We start from the raw sequence: 15,026 nt of genomic DNA on the forward strand, positions 1-15,026 counted from the left end.
CTCAGTAGAAGCATTGCATGATTTTGTTGATTACCTTTTGCTCCTATTAAACTGGAGTATTTTATTTTCGCATTATTTATCAGAATTTATTTACAAATACCTATTCACCTCATCTAGGTGTTAGTTCTAGCCAAAACAACGACAATATCACCTGGAGGGCCCGAATAGGTGAATAAAAAAGCAGAGGCTGAAAATGCCCTTCGTCCGGGCTCTTTTTTGAAATAAGGTTTATTTTGGGTTCTTATTTGAAAAAAATGAGAGTACTTCATGTTCTTATTTGAAATTTTCCATTAGCCGAACGGCATGATGGAAGTCAGCCCAAAACAAAACATTAAAGAAAGACTTCGATTGATCATGGTCATACGTAACTTTTTCACCTACTCTTTCGGATAAAAAATTGATGGAGATGTAACTTTAATATTGGTGGACTTCAATTTAATGTCGCTCGGAAGTCCTTTTCGTGCCATCTCTGCAATTTGTCTTCATCGTTGTGATCAAAGTATGGTTAGTTCAAGATTCCAACTTGTGTTAATTTTGTATATACCGCGTCAAACCCACCTAATTTTGCCTTTGTCTAAACTAACTGCAAATCATTCCTTCGTTTCCGAGTACATTAAAACACGAGCGCACAAGATTTCGTGTGTGAATGACTTACATAAAAGATTGGGAAGACATACATAAAAGATTCATTTCAATTTTACCCTTGAAAGACATAAACCCCATGCGCACAAATTCCATGTGATCAAAACCTGCTCATCAAGTGCATGAAAAAATCTGACAAAAGAGAAAAAGTGCATGAAAATAGATGTCTTCATAGATAGTTACCAAGAAAATGGAAAAGGAAAGGGAAAAGGGCAAAAAAAGAAAAGGCCGAAACATGGATGCGAAAAGGACGCTATGGTCCTCGTGTCTATGTAGGACCGATTCCGAGGTATCAGGTTGATTCACATTTCAATTGCCCTCTTCATTCACCGTGTCGATAAAATTCTTGCCAGGGTTGTTCCCTCATAAAACGAACAAGTTGTGATCGCGAGTCGTGAGAATGTCCCATCATTTGCTTCTCCAATATCTCCTCATACTCCCTCCACCATTGCATATAACTGCTCTTCTCCAGAAAGATGTCCGGCGAAACTGCGCGATCATTTATCAAGCGCATGACATAGTCTTCGAAGTTGATTAAATTCGCTCTTCCAGAACTGTGGGATGGTCCTCCACTGGCCAGCAATCTGCACGACCGGATGGCCTCCTCCACGTGTGCCCAAAAGCACGAATCCTCTGTTACATGGGGTAGCTTCAAACTCGGGGAACTAACCCGTGTGAAGGGGCGGCGATAATCTTTCAGCCATTGTTCTAGCAGCTTGTAGTGTTCAGATCTTCCTTGATTCAAGTAATCGTTTCTGCCACATTTGTAATATTCCGCTATGTCCAGCGGCTCGACTATCGTCCGATAGGTTGTCCCTCCAAAGAGGAAACGATTCCGCAGTGGCGTAGCACTACTTCGATGATTCTTGTCTGCTTCTTCGACGACAGTCTCCCAATAATCCGTGAGGATTGCCTTGTACTTTTCGACTCCATTGTTTATTAGCCCTTCTCGTGTATTTTTGAATCTATCATAGTAACCAGGACCCATGCCGTTGCCTCTGCATATCGTCAAGTACCACTCCAAGAGTTTCAGGTACTCAGTCATTTTGCGCAACTCCTCCACAGGATCAAACGCCTCTCTTTTTCGTCTTATGATGCCTCGTTCATGATTTACTATGTCCTCTATCAGAGCATCATTGCCCTCATTCTTCTGTCATTGACTCGTCGCAATGAGAGTCCCATCAATCAAATGCAAAATCGACAAACAATCATAACACTCAATAATAGCAGACAACTTCAGCAAGTTTTCCTTTTACCGGCTGAGATTCTGAATTAGTAAGGTAAAACCTTGGTCAACATGGCAAAATCGGGATATCATTATGGTTCCAGGAAACACAAGAATATCCTAAAAAGCGTACTTCCCCTTTGATGGAATGTAACCATTAGAATAAGGTCAAGTTACCATACCTGAATTGGCTCGAGGCTGACTGCTGTGACTTGAATTGTAACCCCAGCTTTATATGAATCTGCTTCTTGGCCATTCAACCTAGAACAGTTACCATATATAAATCCTTTCTCCAGACATTCAATGGCATTCTTATAGTCGACGTTTTGGGGCTCTGGGTTTCTAACAATAATTTCCGACATGAGCAGCTTCATGACAGACTCCGGGGCCTCAAAACAGGCACCGCCTGAGTCAGAACACAAAAGGAATGTACCGAAAGGCTTGTATGGACTTTGGTCAGTGGTGGGAGGGCGAAGGAATGTTCTGGGGAAAGAATCATCCTTATGAACTACATGCAAGAAGCAGGAATCCCATGTTGAATTTTGCGACACGGCTTGTTGTAAGGCACTGTCCCCGAGGAGCGGGGAACCGAAGGTGATACAAAGGGGGCATATGTTCCGCCATTGGTCGAAATTGTTTAGAAGCCGTAACGTGAAAAGGGAGGCGATGGATCCACCCCAACAGTGTCCTGTAATGACATAGGGGAGATAGTCCTTATACTTGGCTGAAGTTAGGACCTGCATTAAAGCAGAATAAGCATCAATTCATATTCTCAACTTATATGTGTCGAATACAGTCATCCAGGTAAGATCAACATGCACAGTTAATAAACGAAATGAATCTCCGCTCAATCATATGATTCGGTTTAATGAAAAATTCATAGATTTACAGGATGAGAATACCAAACGTATGGATCCATTCGTCAATTTCACAACCAAGCTAAAAAAAATGAGAAGAAGGCATAGAACATTGCCTTACTTCTCATCTAATAAGCTTAATGGTAAGAGTAAACAACTCGAAGTTCCTCAGTCAGAGCAATTATTCGCATGTCTGCTTCAGCGACAATTTCAATTATTAGTGATTGCGAGATACGTGCATACTTATGATCTTACAGCAGATAATAGTAATCAAGGGAATGGATGACTAGAGAGAATGGATAAAAAAATTGCTACCTTTTCTAGTAGTCGAGAGAACTTGTCACGAAGAGAGTTAAACAGAGAAACCGCAGCTCTGTTTATTTGAAAAGTCGGATTGACTTTGGAGCATAGGAACTGAAAGTCGGGGATCTCCGACGAAGGAGCCAAATCTCTTTCTTCTTGAAGACTGCCTGCAGTAACTGGTGAGGCGACAAAGGCAATGATATTATAGTTCGGGAAGTGAGATTCTTTGATTATCACAGGGTCACTCCCGTCTGATCGGAAGGTTGTGGGTTCAAGTCGAGGAGACGGCAAGCGGAAGTGTTGTTGGTCGATTCGCGGCTCAAGTTCGGATATGACCGCCCATGAGTCCTGTAGAAGATTCGACGATGCAGCCAATTCTGCCACAGACAGTCCATTGCTGAATCTGCAGATCAACAAAACAACGTGAATCTTATCAAGAACGTGAATTTAAAAGCCAATGCAAAATGCATCGTCTCTTCACAGATTGCCGAATCCGGTGTTCTGCTTCAGACACGAAGAGAAAAGGAAAATGAATCTCCTGACGCACAGAGGATCTCCATCCGGGTCCATTCTCGCAGCTTCCTTGGATTTGGGCAGACACCCTGCTTGTTTGAGTGAGACTTAATATGTTGATGAAACTTCCTGGAAAAATTATCTCTCGCGAAAATGTCTTAAAACCGGTTTTTTTCACTTTCAAAAAGTCGTGCTTAAAAAAAAAAAAGAAAAAGAAAAAAGAAAAAAACACAAGTTCCCAAAAGTCGTCCATTTCTTTCTTCTCTTAAGTCTTCCCTCTCGGCCTCGTCGCCTTCTTGGCATTATCTGGTGGCGACGCCACCAGATAATGCCAAGAAGGCGACGAGGCCAAGAGGGAGACTATGATACAAATGTCAAAGAAATTGCTATTCGACACACTCGACAGTATTATCAATTATTTTTGCCGCCACCGGATAATGCCAAGAAGGCGACGAGGCCGAGAGGGAGACTATGATACAAATGTCAAAGAAATTGCTATTCTGACACTCTGACAGTACTATCAATTATTTTTGACTACATGATCTCCCAATCAGTAAGTGTTTAATGCAAAACACGTAATGATAATGTATGGATCTATGATTGAGATTGTACAGTCTCTAAAAATACTTGTATTACTATCAATGAAGTCAAACGATCCTTTCATGAGATGGAACCGCCACCAGATAACGCCATGGAGGAGACGTCTGAGACACGTGGAGAGGGAGACTACTGGAAGTGAGAAGGAAAGCCCCAAGAAGGAAACGCCTAAGGAATAAATTTTTAGTCAACAGTCTGAATTTGAAGGCTTCTCTAGACTCCCAATGTGAACATGTGATACGTAGGAAGCGACAAAACATTTTGGGGACATGAAAATGCAGCACGCTTGAGGCCCCCATCAAACTTGTTGATTAACTCTCTCAAAATAACTCCTAGAACCACCGCAACCAAATGGAGGACCAACCCCGCCATCAACCCATGGCTGCCGCGACCCAGTATCTCAGGGACCTCTTCTCCACGAGGGGCCCCTCGACCGCCCAGGTCCTCAAGGTCGTCACGCTTGTCCTGCTCAGCGGTGTCCTCCTCCTCCTGGCTGGCCTCACCCTCGCGGGCACCCTCATCGGGCTTGCTGTCACAGCCCCGCTCTTCGTCCTCTTTACCCCGGTGCTCATCCCCGCGGCACTCACCATCGGCCTCGCAGTCACTGGGTTCTTGACGTCGGTTGCATTCGGGGTCATGGCGCTGTTTTTCTTCACCTGGATGGTGAACTACCTAAGGAGGACGAGGGAGCGACCTCCAGTTTCTGACGGACAACACGAGGATGCTGGAGCCCCTACTTCCTCGACCTCACCACAACGAAGTGATTCTGGTTCATCTGCTCCCATTAACAATGAGAAGGAGAAGTCCGATATCCTCGTCAATCAACAGCAACAGGTGAGTATAATTGCAATAATACTCACTCCGCATGGTCATCTTCTTGGGCATCCCGAGTATAGTCATTTTATTCTTTCACATTAGTAGTAGAGACTCGGGTCAAGATTTATTGAAAGGGTTGAAAATAATAGTAGATCTAGTGTTTGGGCCTTCTTTCTCAGTGTTGGTTGCGCTGATTTTTCTCTCTGTGCTCGCATAATTTTGTCAAGAGCAAGGGAAAGACCGCACTTCGAAAAGCAGATGATATGGAGGCGTTTAGTTCTTTGGCCACTTCGACAGGAAGTAACAACTACGACGTGTTCTTGAGCTTCAGGGGGTTGGATACTCGCAACAGCTTTGTGGATCACCTCTACAACAGCCTCATAGATGCTGGAATCTTCGTGTTCAGAGATGACGACGAGCTTTGCGAAGGTGAGAACATCGGTGCCAACCTTCTCCAGGCCATTAAGAACAGTAAGATCTCAATCCCAGTTCTCTCTCAAAATTATGCTTCGAGCAAATGGTGCCTTCAAGAGCTCGCTCAAATGGTAGAGTGCATGAAGAGCGGGCACATTATCTTGCCCATATTTTACCATGTTGAACCTTCTGATGTGCGATACCAAAAAGGGAACTTTGGAGGGAATTTCTCAAATTTAAGTGGGAAGTATGTTGAAGAAGTTGTTGCAAAATGGAAGCAGGCGCTCCAAGAAACGGCTTCCCTAAAGGGATGGGACTCGAAAACAACCGCTAACGGGTATTTAGCTTTCTATCGAAACCTTGTTTACTTTCTTTCAACAACATCTTGTTCTTCTAATAAATTTTAGCCCGAATGTTTTATTAACAGCCGTGAAGGAGAATTAGTGAAACTGGTAGTCAATAAAGTTTGGAGTGAGTTAAAGAAGGCCTTTCAGCTGGTTGTCACCAAGCAACCTGTGGGAATTAATAATGCTGTAGAAGAAGTTTTGAGATTGCTGAATGACAACCCCAATGCTACCAAAATCATCGGTATTCATGGAATGGGGGGTATTGGTAAAACAACTTTAGCCAAGACCGTCTACAATAAGCTCTTCGACCAATTTTGGCATCGTAGTTTCATTGCAGATATTCGAGAATCCTCACAGCGCAACGGCATTTTAAGTCTGCAAAATCAATTAATATGTGATATATTGAAGGCAAAGGATCAAGCGTCTAATACGGATGAAGCAATTAGGACCATGGAATCAAGATGTACAGGTAAGAAAGTACTTATTCTTCTAGATGATGTGGATCATAAAGATCAGCTGAAACATTTGGTTGGGAAGCATGACTGGTTTGAGAGGGGAAGTAGGATAATTATCACCACCAGAATAAAATCGGTTCTCGATGATGATGATGAAGTGAACTGCAATTACGAACACAAGGAAATTGATGGAGATCACTCATTGATCTTGTTTAGTAGACATGCTTTTCTAAGTAACTCTCCTCCGCATGGCTTTGTGAGACTCTCTCATGCTATCATATCCACCACCGGAGGGCTTCCCTTAGCTCTCGAAGTAATAGGTTCGTTTTTGAGGGGGAAAAAACGACAATTATGGCAAGGCACATTCGAGAGGTTAAAAAATGTGCCACATGAAGAAGTGCAAAAGAAGCTGAGAATAAGTTATGATGCATTGAGCCGTGACGAACAACATATATTTTTGGATATTGCTTGTTTCTTCATTGGAACTGATGTAAGAATTGCATCCTACATGTGGGAAGCATGCTATTTATCTCCAAGGTGGGGGATTGAAAAATTGTGTTTTATGTCGCTAATAAAAAAAGGAGATAATCATGAGTTGAAAATGCATGATCAACTGAGAGACCTTGGTAGGAGCATTGCTCATGAAGAAGCTTACATATCGCCTATGAATCGAATCATGTTGTGGGACTATACGAAAGCCTTGGATGTACTTAAGAAAAATGAGGTAATTTTTATCTCTATCGTTGCTCTGCTTTTTTTTTTTACATGAATTCTCTAAACTGATATGAATTTTGGACCTCACGGCAGAGATTATTTCCCTTGTATTAATTTTCCTAGCATCTATATATGGATTTGAACAATGACATATTATGCTACTGTAATTAGAAAAAGATGTCATATACTTACGATACTCAAATCTTTAGTCGCAGGAAACTGAAAGAATTGGGGCACTACGTCTCGACGAAGATGGTTCAAGCAAGTTCATGGAGCAAGCGACATTTAAAAGAATGCGTCACCTGAGGTTCCTCCACGGGAGTGCAGTGGTTTTCTATGGAGATTTTGAGGATTCGCTTTCTGAACTAAGATGGCTAAAGTGGGAGAGATGTCCTAACTTGTTCCAGGCGACCAATGTCCATTCGGAGAAATTACTCATACTTGATTTGTCAGGTGGTTATATTGGTGAAAACTGGGGAGGATGGAGTTCCATTAGGATGGAGTGGTTGAAAGTTCTCAATCTTTCGGGGTGCTCAGAATTGAGGACCATCCCTGATCTCTCTGCATTTAAAAGTTTAGAGATGCTAATCCTGAACAACTGTAAAAGATTAAAAAAGCTTCCAAAGTCCTTGGTGGCCCTTAGGGAATTGCGGCACTTGTCCTTGGAGCGCTGCTACGTTTTGAAACAGATCCCTTGTTCAATTGGGGAGCTGGGGGAGTTGGTTGAGCTGGACTTGTCATCTACAAGTATTACGGTATTGCCTGAATCCATCGAGAAATTGAAGAAACTGGAAATTTTGAGGATTTCTCATAACGAGATAGAAAAGTTACCGAGTGGTATTGGAAAATTGGAAAGCCTCCAGGAGTTAGATGCCACAGCCTGCCATAAACTGAGAGAACAATTTTTTGTTGATAAAGGTGGATTGCCTTCTCTGAGGACACTTCGTCTAGATAAGGCAAGCATTTCTAGCTTGCCGGAAAACTTCCAGGAGCTTTCCAGTCTCCAACACCTTGATTTGCTTTACTGTACTGAACTTCAATCCCTGCCGGAACCTCCTTCCCTCTTATCGTCCCTCCAGCTCACCTGTCGTAGTCCCACACTTCCATCGCTCTCTCACCTAAGGTATCTGAGGATGCTCACCCTTCACCTTTGCACGTCTCTCGTGAGCATCCCGGAGCTTCCCTCGTACATACAGAAGCTTTGTGTTCGGACATGTCCTAAGTTGAAAACCTTGCCAAATCTTTCCAACTTGAAATCATTGTTGGAATTAGAGCTCTCGCAATGCTATGAGCTGATGGAACTCAACGGTCTGGAAGGTTTAGAATCCCTGAGAAAGTTGGACGTATCCACAAACACAGATTCATCCAACCGCGACGACTTGGAAGATTTAGACTCGGTCAAGTACTCATACCTGCAAATACATGGTGGAGAGGCGGATAATCTCCTTGAGATACGAGGCCTTGGCCAATTGAAATCCCTGGAAGTGTTGAATATCTCTGCACGCAAGCACATTCAGGTGCTGGACCTTTCAGAGTCGGAGCATCTGAAGCGACTGATTGTTAGTAAGTGCGAAAGCTTAGTCGAAATTCGGTGCCACAATAAGATAATAGAATCCCTGGAGCACTTTGATAGGGATGGGTGCAGGTCGCTCGAGAAAGTACCAGACTTTTTAGCACAAGACAAGTCATGATTCTAGAGGGGAAAAATAACGTCAAGAGGCTGACTGAGGTTCCCTGACTGATGGTACCGGGTACAATTTGATGCAAGCGACCCCAGAAAGTTTGAGTTGAGAATAATGCGCCGCATGACAGAATTATGAAGAAGATTCAAATATTTGGCCGCACGAAAAAAGATCTAACTCTGGAGATGGCTCAAGTCTCCTACTAAATGTAAACATAGCAGGTAAACTGCGGTTTCTCTGTCGAGATTACCAGCTTTCATTTTCATCAATATTTGCAGTTTGCATGTGGCTTTTCTTTGGCGTGATGTTATTTTCCATCTTAGTGCCAGGAACTGGGGGAAGTTGTTCAAGCAAGTAAATGTAATGCTTCAGTGTTATCTGGCTTGTGGTCATGACAAGATTGAAAAAGATCAGGATGACCCCAAAAGTATACTAGATGTCTTCAGTCAAATAGTAAGAGATTCTTCATCCTCGACATGGTATCAATCTGCGTTTGTGTAAGTACTACTTTTCTCCTACTTCAATTAAAATTGGTTTTCTGTCGCTGTGTGTTTGTCCCATTTATGCAGAAGGACGAAGAAAGGACTTTTCATTTTTGACATGATATGAATATGTTCTTATGCAAACAGAGTATTTTGACCTTTTCCCACCTTCTCCTAGAGCACGGGACGTTTATTATGTGTCTCTTTCCTTCATTCATGTATTCTAAACAGAACTTCATTACTACTTGTTAGGGAAAGTTTCACCCAAAAGCTTAAGCTATTAGTTAGTGGTCTGCATGTATCTCACTCCTGTTGAAACCCTTTGTGGGATAACGCTTCTAACAATTGATTGATCACAGGAAGTACTCATGTCAGTGAGGTTTTGATTGCATTTTTAGAAGCTTATGTCCACTTATTCTGTCGTGGATAAATACGCCACTGGTTGCACCATCATAAGATTTCTACATTTCTCAAAAACAGGATTCCGACGGTGAGATGATGAATTTCCACGGATCCATATTCAACTTGGTTCACCGATTGAGATGCTAATACATAGATTGATCAATTTGAGGGTGGATTCATTTACTCCAGACTGTCAAAAGTAACATCCAGTATGGTGGAAACTCCAGGAGGAATCATGGTCCGCTCTTCTTGTTTTTCATTATGCCTATATCCATCTGACATGTTCTTACCATCAGTCAGTGCCTTTACATATCGAATTTGCATCCTTCTTTTCGTTCTCCCTTTGGTGATGACAATTTCTCAAGCCCCTGATGCTTTGAATGACCAGGAGCTTCAGTGTAATTTTGGCAATGGTGTGAGATCCGAACCAAATATCCGGGATAGGGATGCAACGGGGACGTTCTATAAGGTATTTGCATTGCGTTGGGCTTTATGAACGGGAGCCGTCCATTGTAGGAATGAAAACAGGTACTTTTAATTTACTGCTGGAATATTTGAGAACTGATCTGGATCCATGAATGTCCATCTTTCCTTGAACTTTTGCTTAATCAGATGACGATCCTTTGTTACAGATGCCACTGCACCGGAAGAGAATTGGAGGTTCTACCCACTAAACACGAGAGGACCGCGGGAAGGACCAACCAGGTCTATTATATCAGGCACAGCGATATGAACTTTTTCTCAAAGGATGTTAATTTTCCTCAGAACTTTGGTTGTGTTACGTATAAAATTTTCATAAATACCATCATTTTGGCTCGTAAATTTTGCTTCATGTTATTTATAAACATTGTTATAAAATTTGCAATTGATCTCATGTGTGACTAAGACTAAGAATACCTGTTTACTAATTTTCAGTGTAAATATTCCGGGAAAATTACGTAAAAAAGTCAAAAAGAAAATGAAAGAGGGAGTACGTGAAAGGGAAAGTGGCATTGGAAGCTACTCTTCCTTATGACGGTCAACAAACTAATCAACCTACTCATTTTCATGATTTTCGCGCTCTGTTTTCCGAAGTTGGAAACTCAATTGACGCAGGGGAAGGCGGAGATTTGCAGAGCACACCTCTTGGAGCTAACCGCTTCCTGATCGGAAACTCTCGTTGGAGCGGCTGAGACCGTCTAGAAACGATCCGGATTACCTAACATTGGGATTTCCGTAATATTCATGATATTATTCAAATCAGACCGTCTAAATGAAAATAGAAAGCCTGATTTGAGTCACGTTTGGGATTCAAAATTTTTCAAACCTCAAAAAAATTCTCACTCACATTTTTTCTCTCCCTTTTAACACATGACGTGGCTCAAATCAGGCCGTCCATTTTCATTTGGATGGTTAAATTTGAGTAATATCACGCATGTCATGGAAATTTCATTGTTAGGCAATCCAAATCCGTTTACAAATGGCTTCAACTCGACGAGAATGAATGCTTTGTTAATTGTAACAATCTAACTCTCTTTTGGAAAGTTTTAATTTCTCCACTTTAGTGGAGCAAAAGTTTTTGCCCTATCGGTGGTCGTTCCTTCCACCACCAGATCGCCCGTTTCTCTTTTGGGGCTCTTTGTCACATCATATGGAGTGAGAGGAACCGCATATTGTTCCGCAACAAGATCCTCTACATACCGGCAATCAAACAGTACCTTCTCAAGGTTGTAAGAGACAAGGCGCTTACCTTCAACCATGTACAAGATACTCCTCGCAATAGGAGGTTGCGGGCGAGCTGGGATATCGACCCTATTGTATTTACCTAGCTTGAGGGTCGTTCTGATTGCTTGTTTGTCTTTGTCCGGTTTCCTGCTTGGCCGGGCCTTCTCATTACACGCGAGCTGTGGCTCCCTTTTGTACCGAGTCACTCTTGCACTTGTCCCGACATCTATTGGTGTCAGCTTAAGTGCAAGCTTTTGTAGTGTCCGGTCTCTTTTGATGTATAGTTGGGCTTTTGCCAGAAGTCAATATAATTCTTACCTTCACCAAAAAAAAAAAAAAGTTTTTGCCCTGGGCATAGTTGAATCCGTGAAATTATTAATCCAGAAACATAATCGCCTAAACGGCATATGAAGCTCGGTCAACGTTCACCCAAACAACAAATTGCTAATTCTTCAGAAATGTCCACTGGTGGGGCCGACGAAGACCGCGATGCTTACATATAAGTCTCTTTGTCACATGGTACGGTGGTTGTATGAAATCATATCGGTTAATATCACGAAAAATTTTAAATTGGTACATTCATAATAAATTTATCTCGAATTATTTTTTTATCCCAAAAACTCAAACTACTACATTGGTGTTGAATTTAACCCAAATTATTTTTTGACCATGTAAAATCCCGAAACCGGTGAACCCGAAATAAATTTACCATAAACTATTCTTTTAACCATAAAAAACCCTAAACTGATAAATCTATGATAAATTTATCCCAAACTAGTACACTTGTGACACATTTACTCTCTGTTTGTTTCTGTTAAAATTGAGTTAGTACCACGAAAAGCCTTAAATCGATACACCTGTGACAAACGTAGGGTAAAAACCTCAAATGGCTACACTCGTCAACTACCACGTGTCATCCAACCCAGCCATTTGACGGTAAAATTTAACGAGAACTAACTGAGGGTAAATTTATCACAAGTGTATCAATTTGGGATAAGTTTATTACAAGTATATCGGTTTGAGATTTTTTGTGATAAAAAATAATTTGCGGCGATTTAATCACAGGCCTTCTTTTCCTTACATGCATAGTGTTCTCGTTGCTACCAAGGGACGCCAATCCGCCGCCACCCGTCACTAGATTGGATCGACGTGCTCATGCCGCATCCAATTCAATCCTTCGTAATGTTCGGGACTTTTTTTTTTCTTCTCTCTTTTTGGTGAACTCTATGATTCTATCCATAGTGAAATGCACGTTGATCGTCGCTATTTTAGTTTTTGTGAAAAATGCCAGCCTGTACATGTTATGAATGTACACCTTCACAGGTTGGCTCATGTGAAAGTAAATGTTCAATCCAAACAATGGTCATTCGCCAGATAACGCCTAGAACGCGACGACCCAGCACTTTGCTAAGTCCTGGTCAATTAACTTAGTTCATTGCCAAGCCACAGCTGAATCATAAGAGAAAGAACGTGGTTGGTTCGCAAAGATACCCACTTCACCGGTCGAGCCTCTTCAAGCAAAGTTTCCCTTTCTTCCCTCTTGATCGACGTGCAATCTTGAAGTATAAACTACAGAAATCTCAACTCTGCAGGCTCATCTTCTTGAAGAAGTGAAAATGAAAGGTGCCCTGTCTCACGTCTCGACTCTCGAGTACGCGACATCCCTACCAAAACGCCTCCGGTCATCGGGGATAACGTCGCAGGTATGTTATCGACCGTCGATACTATAGCACGCATGCGGAAACGCGAACTCTCCCAATTCAAGAAAAACAGTAGGGATAGAAATAAGATCAACAACATCAGTCATATACCAAAACAATTGTCAATACAGTAGTAAAAGTAGATGATTATTAATCCTACAGAGCTACGGTCAAGTACAACCCCATTCCTCAGGGCGGCTTTCTAAGACCAACAAAAAGGTACGGGGGTCGGGTAGGGTTAAGTTCTCATGTACTCCCAAAAATCCACGTCATTACATATCAAAAGTCTACGAACCCTCAAAGTCATGGTGAAGGGTCGTAGTCGGAAGCCAACGAACGCTCCGAAGAAGGCTCAATGATATCTTCCTCAATCGGGTCAAGGTCGGTGTCTAAGTCGTGCTCGGGGTCTACGATCTCACCGTCCGGCGAATCGAGTTTCATCGGAACCCGGGACGGAACAGGTGGAACCATGTCAGGTGGCCCCTCGAATCCACGGAGTAGGCCCCAAGTTTCCACCCCATCATCCAAGAACCAGGCTTTAAAGACATGTGCCACACGTTGCGGCAAGCCTTCGTCCACCCGGATCGTGGTGATGTGAAGTTCCCAAGTCCTATTCGTCCCCGGTTATGGATGATACACGATATTGTAGGATTGGTTGATCGGGACCTCGAACCCGACGAGTCGCTGCATCACTATGGACTTGAAATGGTTAACATAGGGTGAGATAAAAATCTCCGTGAGTCAACGCCTAAGCCCGGTTAGGGCTTTGATTCATCTAGAGAGTCCTATCAGTCAATCACATATTGACATATAAATATCCCAATCACATACAGCTCATATGCTGAAAATCACATAGTATGCAATACTCAACTTAATATGCCACACATAACAATCCATGGACATCATGTTAATCGCACACGCAGACACCACACGTGGTCCGATTATTAACAGCCATCCGGCCTAATTGCACACAACCGGTGTGACTTTACACTACGACCGGCAATGTCTCTCGGCGGGATTAGGCTTTGTCCCTTACTTCCGGCGACGGCATCCGATAGTCCATGTGATTTCGATCGACACGGCACGGAACTACTAGGAATCCCCATAAGGGCTTCGATCCATCACAAGCTGCGATAGGCATTTGCTCAATCCGACGACACGGAAAGGCATGCATCTAACAAGTCGTGGGATTCCGATCGACATGATACGACATTGTCGAGAATAATCCATCATGTGACCATTCAAGTACAATCAACAATCAATTCATTTTATCTTTACATTTAGTCGATTGCGAGACGAACGTACTCAAAATCATTCACAACCTCTGTCATGCAATTCATGCAACCGACGCTCATGTAAAGTCATCCATACGTGCGTATTATCCACCGGACTCAGTATCTATAACCGGGGTGATTGTCCATCAACCAACCAACCAACTAATTCAATCAATCAGTTATCAAGATAATTAATCCAATCATCCATATATACCATGAATTGTGCACAAATAACTATTAATAACGAACAATCAATTCAATTGCACATAAATTAATTCATTCATCTACTCCATTGCACGTTTGCCTCTAACTCGCTATTCACTCACGGTCGAGCAAAATCATCCAATCGATCAACTAATTTAATCCCAACCAATCACATTTGAACTAGCTTAGATGATTAGGGTCACTTAACCTATATCGAGTCTCTAGCCTATCACGATCCTAATTAATCTACCTAAACACCCTAATAATCTAATTAAACTAACTCCGAACGTAATTAATGACCTAACCAAGGATTAGAGGTCGACTCATCGTTAATTGAGCGAGGTTAGGCCAACGACGATCCTCGAAAAAATCCTCGGCATGAACTTTGGGCTCGAACGGACCGCGAACCAAAATCCTCGAACTACGGGCCCAACCTTCCGTTAAATGGGTCCACGGGCCTAATATAAGGCCCAACTTAACAGCCCACAGCAGATTGGGCTGAGGCCCAATTCGCAGGTCCACCAAACATGCCCAACGGACCCGGCCTAGCCCAGAAACAGGGCACCCACAGCAGAAATAGAGCATGGCAGGGGCTGATCGTGGCTATTTTGGGGGTTTACGGGTGTTTGTCGGCTCCGAGGTCGACGGTGGTTGTGTGGGGGTGGTCGGAGGAAGGTGATGGTGGTCGGTGGTGG

At 42.6% G+C, this 15,026-nt stretch overlaps 2 protein-coding genes across 2 annotated transcripts in view; one reads left to right on the forward strand and one right to left on the reverse strand.

Moving 5' to 3' along the window:
• Window positions 1–964: 964 nt before the first annotated feature.
• Window positions 965–3,708, reverse strand: LOC115752583 (senescence-associated carboxylesterase 101-like). Its single transcript, XM_030690830.2, has 4 exons — window positions 3,575–3,708; window positions 3,040–3,430; window positions 2,050–2,604; window positions 965–1,792 (listed from the first exon to the last, which is right to left on the reverse strand). Exons 1-4 carry the CDS (start codon window positions 3,595–3,597, stop codon window positions 965–967), a joined length of 1,797 nt encoding a protein of 598 aa, XP_030546690.1. The 5' UTR covers window positions 3,598–3,708.
• A 636-nt stretch (window positions 3,709–4,344) lies between these two features.
• The window catches only part of LOC115752589 (disease resistance protein RPV1-like), a 90,212-nt gene continuing 79,530 nt past the window's right edge, over window positions 4,345–15,026 (forward strand). Inside the window, exon 1 of the mRNA XM_048277429.1 lies at window positions 4,345–4,971. Coding sequence (XP_048133386.1) covers window positions 4,489–4,971 — 483 coding nt within the window. The 5' untranslated portion in view covers window positions 4,345–4,488. The remainder of the gene's footprint in view (window positions 4,972–15,026) is intronic.

The sequence above is a fragment of the Rhodamnia argentea genome, chromosome 4, assembly GCF_020921035.1.
Source record: "Rhodamnia argentea isolate NSW1041297 chromosome 4, ASM2092103v1, whole genome shotgun sequence".
In the NCBI taxonomy this organism is placed as follows: Eukaryota; Viridiplantae; Streptophyta; class Magnoliopsida; order Myrtales; family Myrtaceae; genus Rhodamnia; species Rhodamnia argentea.

Bases quoted from the DNA above. Each gene is read 5' to 3' on its own strand.
- LOC115752583 (XM_030690830.2), bottom strand. From the start codon at position 3,597: ATGGACCCGGATGGAGATCCTCT. The intron at 2,605-3,039 runs GTAGCAATTTTT...GCTTTAATGCAG, and splicing joins TCTCTCGACTACTAGAAAAG to GTCCTAACTTCAGCCAAGTA. The intron at 1,793-2,049 runs GTATGGTAACTT...AGTCAATGACAG, and splicing joins TCAGCCTCGAGCCAATTCAG to AAGAATGAGGGCAATGATGC.